The sequence below is a fragment of the Fukomys damarensis genome, unplaced genomic scaffold, assembly GCF_012274545.1.
Source record: "Fukomys damarensis isolate Sample0158 unplaced genomic scaffold, DMR_v1.0_HiC HiC_scaffold_23, whole genome shotgun sequence".
NCBI lineage: Eukaryota > Metazoa > Chordata > Mammalia > Rodentia > Bathyergidae > Fukomys > Fukomys damarensis.
This window is the reverse complement of record NW_022900935.1, coordinates 45,865,646-45,876,914: the sequence shown is the minus strand read 5'-3', so window position 1 is coordinate 45,876,914 and position 11,269 is coordinate 45,865,646. Positions and strand designations below refer to the sequence as shown.

Here is an 11,269-nt window from a genome sequence, read left to right as displayed (position 1 = left end):
ACCGCAGCCCCGCAGCCCTGTGCGCATGCGCGCGCGCCCAGCAGCAGCCTTGGCTTGGGGATGGCGTCTGCCCAGGACGGAGGCTCGGGAGCTTGAAGCTGGGGATTGTGGGAGATCAACAGAGGAGGAGAGAGACGGTGTGACGCCAACGGAAGGAGAATGAAAGGGGAAGGGAGGAAAAGAGCGGAGACAGAGGTGCCGTGTAGGAGGGCAGACTCCCTTGGTCCCTTGGCCCAGTGCAAACCATAGGTTGAAATCGCCCCCCCGACACACACACATACAAGCCTTAAAGTTGTCTGTGTTCGCTGGGCACAGTCCCCGGAGCCCCTCTGTCCGAATAAACGTCCCGGCTGTCCTCTCCTTCAGCGTCTGACGTGTCTTCCCTCTGATGAACCCAGGCGTCCGCCTTCGCCCCCTAGGCTTGGGCTCCATCAACTTAGCGGCAGGCCGAGCATCTCCCCAGAGACCTCGAGAGCCCTGTGCTTCTCAGTTGCACCTATGAAGGGAACCCAAGATGGGAGATGGCCTGCAGGGGCCCGTGGGTGTTGCAGACACCTGGAAAGCCAGGGCGGTGTGGTATGCACTTCTCTCACAACCACCAACTCCCTCTGCAAGTCCGGGGTAAAGGCACGAAGTGTATGTATGTGCGTGTGCGTGTGCGCATGTGTGTGAATCTGTTCAGGAAGGTGAGAGCAATGGGAGCTGAAGATGGCAAGTCTGAAGAAATGATGGACGTTCTCTGGACCTCGGCAAGAGACTGCTTTGATTTGCATCTTTCTTTTTTTTCTTAAGACAGGGTTTCGCTAAGTTTCCTGGGTGCACTGTCCTCTCACTGGCAGTTCTCCTGCCTCAGCCTCCCAGAGTGCTGGGATTATAGGTGTGCACCACTATGTCTGGCTTGCATCCATTTTTTTTTTCAAACAATGGATACTTTTTAATAAAACGTTAAGATACCGTTTCTCTCTAGAGAGATGGAAACTTGTTCACTAGGAATAGAGGCAATTAATGGAGGTATTAAAGTAGTAATCCCCAGTATCTAAATGGATTCATAGGTGTGTGTGTGTGTGTGTGTGTGTGTGTGTGTGTGTGTGTATCCATTCAAATTGAAGATATGGGAAAATAAGGAAACATACAAATTTTACGTAGACATCATAATATCAATATCATAAGCTTACCACAAAAGTAGAAAAACATACATTTTACTTTGAATATTGATGTAAAATTCTTAACAAAATACTAGTGAATAAAATTCATCTGAGTATTGAAATAATAATAAAATATTTGAACGAAGTGCGGTTCACCTCTAGTAATCCACAACTATCTGAAGGTCAACATAATTATGGTGTTTTTCTTTTTTCTATCAGTATACGTTTGGGATGCAACCTCACTATGTAGCCCATGCTGGCCTAGAATTTTCATCAATCCTCCTGTCTCAGCCTCCTGAGTGCTAGGATTACAGGCACATGCCACTATAACTGGTTAAGCTTTTTTATTTTTACTTCTTTATACAATATATTCTAGATTTTTAAATATTTGAGGTATAGCTAGTTAAATTTTTTTTTACTCTCTTGATTTCCTTTGCTATGTGGAAGGCTTAATTTTATGTAATTCCATTTGTTGATTTTTGGTGTTATTTTTGTGCAACTGAGTTTCTTCTAGGTTCTCCCATTTATTGGAGTATAATTTTTGGAAGTAGTTTCTCATAATTATCTGGATTTTGATGGCAGCCACTGCTGATTTTGCCTCATTTCTAAGTGCATCAGTAGGGGTTTCTTCCCCCACTTTCTTGGTAAATTAAACCACATTTTTAGTAGCAACTGAACTTTAGGTTGCATGAGCACTGTTAGAAACATTTCTAGTCAGGTAAGTACATGATTATGTAAACTAAGATCACACATCTTGCCCATCCTGACTGCACACCCCAGAGGGCCACACAGCATCCACCACATAGCCGGTGCTCCACTGCGTCTGCTCCTCACCCCCACAGGCTGTCAGGCCTGCTAGGATTGTCACTCACAGTGTCGTGGACCTAGATGTTGGCACAGTGGGTTCCTTCTCAGTCACACAGGGGCTCTGCGCTGAGCTGCTCCTTGGCTCGGAGACAGACATTCTCCGTGCCCCTTGTCTTCCTTCTGCATCTCTGGATCCAAACTTCCCTGCTATAAGGACATCAGTCATATTGGGTTTAAGGCTCACCCTAGTAACTCCATTTTAGGGGAAGACCCTTTCTCCACCTAAGATCACACTCTGAAGCACTGGATGTAGGACTTCAATATAGAGTTTGGGGAACAAGTTTAGCTTATAGTAGAGATCCTCCCTGAGGCCACCTGTTCTGTCTTTATCTACAGGCAAGTTAGCATCCAAACAAAACCTCCCCAAGCCATGTCTCACCCAGTGTCCTGCCAGCCCACTCAGCAAGTGGTTCCTCTTAGCTGCAGTTTCCTCACTGCAGATAGCTTCCCTTCTTATCCCAGGGTCAATGTGAAAAGTCTGCCACGGTACAGACACTTGCTAGATGCTGACCAGGTACACTCATAGTTCAAGGGTGCAGTGCTGAGTCCTAAGGTTCATCTGTCCTCTGCAGTGGGAACAGAGAATCACTACAGAGGACACTGTCAACATTCAGGGGATAAAATGGCACAACTGTGGGTATGGCAGCCTCTGTCAGGCCCGAGCCTGCTCAGGGTCCATGAGGAAGTGGCCTTTAGGTAGATACAGAATAACCAGGCTCAAATCCTACTCCTGCTCTTAACCAAGGCCTATGAGGCCAGGCACTTCAACTTCCCTGAGCAGCTAAGACTCCTGCCCAACTCTGGGGTCACAAAATTTCCTAGGGCCAGGGGCCACCTGCTGGCAGTGTGACTACACTGCACCTCTTCCATCACGGAGGGGCTGAGGTTTGCTTCTAATGGAATAAAAATATGGCTTTTCCTGCCCTGCCCTTCGCACCCCACCAGCAATGCTCGCTAGCCAGGACCCCAATTCACAAGAGGATGCGCGGCCACAGGCTTGTTGCAGTACACCCTCAAAACAAAAGAGCTTAAGGAAAGATGCTACAAGGTGGCGAGGAGGCTTACTGGGGACTTCATGTTTGAATTAGAAACCAGTTTGGTATGGGAAAACACTTTCCTCTACAGGCCCAAACCAGCACATAGGTCTGAGGATCAAAGTGGAAATGTACAATGGGCTCCTAAATACTCCAACAGGGATAGAGTGCAGCTCAGTGGCAGATTACCTCCCATGTGAGGCTCTGGCTTCTGTCCCCAGCGATGGGGTAGGGTGGCTAATAACTCTATTATGGATTGCTCTTATTCTTCACTTGTAAAATCTGAAGACTGTACTGCACAGCGGGGATGCAGAAGGATTCCCTAGTGTTTCTCAGTTGTGTCCAGGAAGAGAATTTGCCACAAAGGTTTACATCAGAGGTACCTAGAAAAGGAGGGGCAGATGATTCAGATCTCGATTCTTTCAAAGATGAAGATCTGAGTCAACCAGGTAAGGAGGGTGACAATCTGAGGGCAGGGAGAGCACAAGGAATGGGGAGGGACAGCAGAAGTCCACTACAGCCCCAACCAACCTCACAGTCCTAGACTCACCCAGCTGTGCCAATTTCCTATTTTTCATGTTGGTTTCACATCTGTCACCTTATCATCATGGAGAAGCACATCCCACTGCCATAGCAGCGATGAGCTGGCATAGGCTCCTCCACATCCGCGAAGTCCTCAGGGAACTCTCCTGCATAACCTTGTCTGAAGGCTTATCTATAGCAGTCCCAAATCTTCCATGTCGTCCTCCTACCCAAAAGGAGCACGCGTTAAAGGGCAGTGGGAATCCCAGAGGAAGAAGTGGGGCACAGAGACTTCCCAGTACATAGAGAAGCCTGGGCCTCCATGGCCCACTGACCCAGTGGGGCTAGGACCCTTCCCAGGGCCTGCACCCCTGCCACTCTGCATCTGGCAGCTGTGTTAGAAAGGAAAAAGAACCAGCCAGTTTTCAGAATAAAATGTAGCTTTATTATAGCATAAGAAACACTACAAGCCATGGGGGTGGAGAAAGCCAAACAGGCTCTCCCCTCAAAGGGACACAGAGGAGGTGGTGTAAATATCTTGGAAATAAAATCTTCAATCACGGCACAATCATGGAAGTTTTCTTACAATGTTTCTTTTCAGCTACAGTAAATGAAACAAGTCACTTGAATTGTCAAAAGAACAGCAATTTTACACAAGGAAAGCATATTCACCAAGCTAAGGTAGGATGGCACTCAGGTACAAAGCATGGGGTGCTGCTGGGAGAGGGCCTGGGGCAGGGAGGGGGGACATCGCTTGGTCCTGGGCCACCCTCCCCACTCCTGTTGCTTCACCTGCTTAAATGCTCCCTTCAGATGTCAGATGAGCACAGGTCCATTGCCCTACAATGAAGCTCTGAGATGATACCTGGCATCTCAGAGATACAGGTTCTCTTAACCTTCTGCGAGGCAGGGTGTAAGAGTCTGTTTGGTTATGAAGAACCTTTACTGACTCAGTAGCCAGACCGGGAGCTAAGAGAAGAGATGCCCACACATATCATGTAAAGATGTTCCTTGCAAAGCAAATGCACATGAGAACATCAAATGGGGAACCCTTATGCTGAGGGCCTGCCTGGCATAAAGGCAAGGCTGTGTAGGAATGTGATACATAGAGCCTCTGGCCCAGAGAGTACTTTAAAAGCCAAAACCACAGACCAGGGGAATAATCTGAATATAAAAGTTTAAAATAATGCCTATAAAAAAACCAATGTGGCTCTTTCCACAGATAATGTTCCACGACAAAACAATGCCACTGTACACAAGCAGAGGCAGGTAGGGGGTGGGTGGGAATAGGCACCAGGCCTGGTTGGCACACCAGATTGTTTCACACCTGTTCCCAGACAACCAGTGAGGCCAGGCATCGCAGGGCACCGAAGGAAGGGCTTCACGGCTGATTCCTAAAGGACGACTTCAGCCATATCTCCTTTCCAACAGATTTGTTCCTATGTAAGAGATAACGTCTCTTCCGAGAGAGAGCTTCGCAGCAGTCAGACACACAGAGCCTGGTGGCATGGGGCCAGGCCTGAATATCTGGGACCATCCAAATTCCTCTGAAGATGCTTATTTTAAATCACACATCAACATGTGTTCTTTAAATGCAGAAATACAACAGAGAAATGAACTAAGTAAGAACTGACACACTGTACAACTGTGGCTACTTTGTAACCTGGCACCTCTCTGTGACTGGTGTTTCCTGTGTTCACTGCCTCCAACCCAACTTACCTAGCTATGAACCAGACCTTGCCTGCCTTTTTGTGTGGCCAGTCAGCTAAGGAGTTTTCTCATTTTCAAAAAGTAAAAAACTTAACAATTGAAAATTTTACATAATTCAAATTTCACGGTCCATGAATACAGGACTATGTACTGGAACACAGCATGCTCACTATTCAGCACTACCTGTGACAGAAAAGGTACAGCCCACAAAGCCTATACAGCTTGCATCCTGGCTCTAAGAGCAGTATTGTGGACCTGGCTACAGCATGCCCTGCTCCTCCAGGACGAACACCTCACAACACATACAGACAGCTGTTGCAGACCAGGCAGGGACATGAGCTAGGTTAAAACTGCACTCCTACCCTCAAATCCTCAGGCTGTCATTTCTCAGAAATGGGTGATATGAGTTTAGGTTTGAATTGAAAGATTCATGCAAAAATATCTGACAAGAAACATCCTTAATTAGGTCTGCTGATAAGCTCAATCACAAAGTTATTTTATTCCAATTACAACTGAAATCACTGCAAATGCAGAGGCGCACAACAGGGACCCCTCAGCTTCAAATCCAATGCACGGACACCACACAACCCTGTAAAGGCAACGGGACCAGACCAATGACCAGAGAGAAAAAAGGGCAAGGGGGAGGAAGGGGGCTAATGGAGCCACAGAGAAACTCTCCATTAATCAAAAGATCTTTCTGAGTGGCAGCCGGTTCTCTACAGCCTTTGATGCTGTTCCTGGGGAGGGAAAAGTTGTGTGTAGGGGGGAACAACAGAAATAGCATTAATAAGAAAAGGCTCACTCTAAGAAAAGGGAAAAACCATCTAGATTTTAGTACAAACTTGATAATCATTCACTTTACTATTGCATTTATAAATCCACCACTGTGGGAAAGAGAGAAAGGGAAGGATAAGAAGATGCCTATCCTAGGACACCAGGAAACACCTAGGCTGATGCTTCCACATGCAGGGAGACACTGAGCTGCCTGTGGAACAGACACCTGCAGCCATGCAAGGCCTGGGATCTATAGGCTCTGGAGCTGCTGGACAGCTGCAGGAGATGGGGTGAGGAGGTTACACTACACACTATGACCCCCTCCTGAGAGAAAGGTGCATGCAAGTCCTCTGTCCTCGAATGTCTATTGTACAGAGTCAATGGACCCAGAAGTTTTGAACAGGTGAGCACCTTTTAAACTCTGCATGTGGGAAGGAAGCACCAGGCAGAAGCTGCTCTGTGCAAACCTCATGGAGTTCTGAGGACAGGAGAGCGGGGAGTGAGGATGTCCTGGCCCTTTTCCTACCAGGGTGCATGCCCCACTCAGCTATGTCCTACAAGGCTCTGCAGGGCACGTCCACTCTGGCACTGGCTCCCCGCACAGAGGAACCATGGAGACAGATGCTGGCATGGGAGGTGGTGTCATGGAGTCAAGGAGGATGGGGTCATCTTACAAGGCTTGCCAACTTGTTGCCCTCCTTTTTACTGACCAGCTGCAGATAAGGCTACTCATATTCCAGGAACTGTTTGTGGTAGAACAGCAGGTACCTGAGGAGGCAGAGAGAAAGGGTTTCATTCCAATTCTATTTCGAGACAGTGTGCACTGGGTAAGGATACGTGTGTGGAGGGGATCGACAGGTATGTGACCTCTTGGCTCATGGTTTTAGTTTTCTCACTTTCAAGGAGAGTCCCTTGCTGGCTGAATGAAACTGCCCTACCTGCCTACCCCTTCCTGCCGAGGAGTCACCAGAGCCTCAATGACCCCCTGAAGCTGTCCTTATCGTCACTCCTGCTTATGACAGCCACTGCCCCAGCGTGGGATCTACGGATTACTGCGACCACTAAGACAAGTGCAGCCCCCATGCTCTCACTTCCCTCCAACATGTCTTTCTTGTCAAAACTGGGGGTGAGGAGTAACGGGTGGGGTGGGGATTTTGGATCCAGCTCAGAACCTTCGTGTCCAAATTATCAAGGGTTACTACAGCTGTGGATCCTGCTTCCCATTGAGTTCAGAGTCTAGTGACAAGTGGAGTATGAGAGCTTGGTCTCTGATAGGGCAACAGTTCTCTGTGCTCCAGCAACAAAACCAGCAAAGAAGTAGATAAAGAACTAATAACGTACTCAGTTCACATCACAGTTAACACAAACAATGACTGTGTTGGTCTCCAAGTTAAAGGATGGCAACAAGAGTGCCTCTGGGTCCGGGATATTTGGCCTTATCAAGGTGGTGCTCTATCTAGAACAAGTCCCATTACTTCATATAGAGCTCCAAGGACACTATACACTGTCACAGTTTTGGACCCAGGGGACACAAAGGAGTGGAGTTGCAGCTAGGGCTTCCCGCCAACTGCACAACTGCCTGGGACGTACCCTTCGCTGTCCAGCACGTCTTTGATGCTGGCTTTGGTGATGATGGCATCATCACATTTGAACCACTGGTCTTTGTGCTGCCGGATAAAGCTGGTGTAGTGACCACTCTCCAAGGTCCCTTGATGGTTAACAACAGCAAACAGGGAGTATCTGGTATAGAGGAAGGAGCAAGAGCAGACAGCTAGCTGAAGGCATTGACATCACACAAGCAAGAGGACTGTGCACTGACAGACCCCAAAGCCGAGGAGCTGCAGTGTGTAGGGGCTGGGAGGAAGAGAGCCTGGTTTAGCTCACTCTGTTCTTGTCCAGGACCAGCCGGCTTGTGGGACCACACTTGGTGCAAGTGGTGGTGGCCATTAGTGGGAGATGACTGTCATGGTCCTGTCCATTCCTTTATAGAAGACCAACAGGAAGGACAGTCACAGACAAAACAGGGCCATAATTAAATATGGTGGAGGAGGCGTACATTTCCAGACACAAACTCACACCAGGGGGCTGGACAAGGATAAACTCCCATGGGGAGGGACACTTCAGAGGCCAGAGATTATGTGGGTGGGGCTCTGCCTCATCCAAGGGCAACGGGGAGCTGGGCAGGAAGTAGGTCAATGGCCAGGACAGTGAGAAGCGCTGCCAGTGCTATTTCTATCTGTGCCAACACCCTAAGGCAGGCCAACCTCTTGCCCCCGACCCAGGAAGCCCCACTTACTTGTTGTCATTATTGAGACTGTCTGTGGGCTGCTGGTACTGCCCATTCATCCTGCTCTCTTTGCTGTAATAAATAGTAACAAAATTCAGCACAAGTTAGAATTCACCTGAAGAGACCTGAGGTGCTATGGTTACCACCATTATGCAGATGCTCTGTAAGGGTTCATTTTATGCCCTTTCCTGTTCTTCCAACTATGTTTTAGGCAGAAATAATCCCCATGTTTTGATGAGGCTAATGAGGCTAAGGCTGGAGAGTAAAGTCCTGTGTAAGGACAGACTGGCAAGGGCTCTGGGCCGTACTGTGTCACTGACCCTGGGCATGGGCTGCCCCAGCAGCTTCTGAATCAGTTTTGTGATGGAAGTTTTGTTGTAAACATCATAGGATGAATGTATTCCGCCTCAAAGGTGGAGGGCGAGTTAAATCCATTCAACAACTTTTTTTAGGGTGCTTTAAACTATTTATTTAGCTGAAATGCCATATACTGACTTCCATTTATTTTGATAATCTTACCCCCGAGGCGATTCAGGTCTGCAAGCCAACACAAATATCTCATAACTACGTGGCCACTTGGGTGCACATCTGCACGATACCTCACATCTTTCAGCGAGAAAAACACTAAAGAGTAAAGACCTGACACCATTAACTGGGTATGATGAGAATCTGCTCCAGATACTGTTTCTCTGAGGTAAAGGCCCCACACACCTGTTCTGATCTTTTTATTTTTAAGCAGGGCTTAGGTGTTGCGCGGCAGAGCTACGCCCCCAGCTCATGCCTCACAGGGAACAGGTTCCAGCAACTCAGGCTCCTCCCGCTGGTTCTCACGAAGGGCGCCTCTCTGGGTGGGGTGGGCTGGTGTTTCCACTGAGCCCAGCACCTTTCTCTATGGCGTCCTTCTTTTTCTGATCATTTTCCTTGACACGTTTTAGGAAGCTATCTCGACTCTGTGAGTGTTTAATAAGCTCACTATTAGTCCTCCTGGCAAGTAACTGGCCCTCCACCTGCTTGTTTACGATGCCAACAGCACGCTGGGGAACACCGCAGACGCTCCCAGTTTTGCCGTGGTAACGTTTGTGTGGCGTTCCTTTATGAACAGTACCCATTCCCTCCATGTCTACATCTCCCTTTTCATAGATTCGCATGTATGTGGCCAAAGGAACAACCCCATTTTTTCTAAAAGGCCCAGAGAACATACACCAGGTTCTCCTCTTTCCCTTTGTGTTCGTCATTTTTGGTAAATTACTGAAGATGGTGGTTACAGCTGAAAGTCCATTCAACATCTTCAAAAAGAACTAAGATTCCTGCTATTTCTTCCATTACCAGTGCTTCCGATAAAATGGGAGAGGCTGTGCTGGAAACGAGAAGTTCCAAGCTGTAACATTTTTACCCACTGCAGATGTTAGCAGAAGACATATGATCTTAGTAAGTCCTCTGAGGTCTTTCTATTTACAACAGCTTCATTATCCTTCTGGACATGTAAAATCAAGGTTAGATGGACTCATTTCCCAGGGGTGGGCTGATGGCTTTTAAGTTCTGATGGTCAGATTTTAAGACAGTTACCTAGGAACTACAAAGACAGGGTCATGATGAAAAACACCTCAAAGACGTCAGTAACAATAGGAAATTTACTTGAGATAGTACAACAGGTTGAAATATGGCCCCTAAAAAGGTAATGTCTGCATCTCAACCCCAAAATGGTCTTTGCAGATCTAAGGATGTATGTAGGGAAGAGATCGCTCTGTATTATCTGGGTGGGCCCGAAACCTAATGATAAAACCTGTATGAGAGAAGAGCCAAGAGACTAGACACAGATTCCAGACGTCAAGGCAGTGATGTGGCCACAGAAAGACCTGGAGCCACCAGAAGCCAAAGAGGCAAGGAATGGAATTCTGCCTGGACCTTCTCAAGGATGGGCCCTCTCAGCACTCCTGATTCAGAACTGTGAGAAAATAAGCTTCTGTTTCTGTGGCATATACCGACGTAAAGCAAACATATTACTAAGTGTCATGCCTTCTCATTGGGTTAAATTTTAAGGGATCTATGGTAATGAAGATAGAAAAACAGGAAAATGAAATTCATAACTGCAAAATCAAGTACTTTTTCTGTATTTCAAAATCATTACCATCAACTAGAACACTGTCTTCTCATTGTGATCTCATCTGAATGAGATTCCATGTTTAAAAGCTGATAAAAGATTGCTAGAGAAAAACTCAAAGCACTAGCTGCCTTTCTAAGGAAAGTTGATATACTGAAATGTGTCCTGGATTAAGATTAAGAGTAGGTTCTGGAAGGTGAGGTTTGAATCAACAGCTAGGTTCACCTCATCCTAGAAACTTGGTGCTGGGTCAAGGCTGGACTAGTATGACCCTCTAGCCCCAGAGTTAGGCAGGAACCAATGTTCTCCTACCTGGAAGCCATGAAAGGTGTCATATCCAGTTCCAGGGGAAAAGACACGTATGTGGTGATCTTCCGCCTCAGCTTGGCTGAGTGCTCAAACCGCTAGATACACAGGGGGAGGGGGAAGAGAAAGAATAATTAGGGACAGCTCACGAGTGTGAAGCGGGCCCTCCATGGGTGCTTTTCTGAGTTTCTTGTTTCAATTTTTTATTTGCTTTTTAGCCACATCTAGAGCTTATACGTTCAACACAATATTAATTTATATAAATACAATTTATGGGGTTCAAGTCAAGTCTTGAAATGACAATCAGCGGGGATACAAACAGGACTTCACAGTAGAACTCAGAAAAGTGCTGACAATATACCTGTAACTTGTGGCAGAAAAATGAAAGCTCCAGTCTCCTTTCACCCAACAAAAGATATTCCTCTGACTAAATCAAGGGCCATCAAATCCAGCTATCAAGCTAGGAATCATTTTAAATAGCATTTAGAGGGGACTGGGGATTTAGCTCAGTGGTGCTGCCACT

At 47.1% G+C, this 11,269-nt stretch overlaps 1 protein-coding gene and 1 long non-coding RNA gene across 2 annotated transcripts in view; one reads left to right on the top strand and one right to left on the bottom strand.

Annotated features, from left to right (window-relative positions):
* Positions 1–4,637: 4,637 nt before the first annotated feature.
* The window catches only part of Usp22 (ubiquitin specific peptidase 22), a 23,125-nt gene continuing 16,493 nt past the window's right edge, over positions 4,638–11,269 (bottom strand). The window contains exons 9-12 of the mRNA XM_010637391.2: positions 10,753–10,844; positions 8,349–8,411; positions 7,643–7,792; positions 4,638–6,820 (exon numbers count right to left, since the gene is read on the bottom strand). Coding sequence (XP_010635693.1) covers positions 6,778–6,820; positions 7,643–7,792; positions 8,349–8,411; positions 10,753–10,844 — 348 coding nt within the window. The 3' untranslated portion in view covers positions 4,638–6,777. The remainder of the gene's footprint in view (positions 6,821–7,642; positions 7,793–8,348; positions 8,412–10,752; positions 10,845–11,269) is intronic.
* Positions 9,692–10,135, top strand: LOC109118474. Its single transcript, XR_002025804.2, has 2 exons — positions 9,692–9,767; positions 10,053–10,135. It is a non-coding gene; the product is annotated as an uncharacterized LOC109118474 (long non-coding RNA).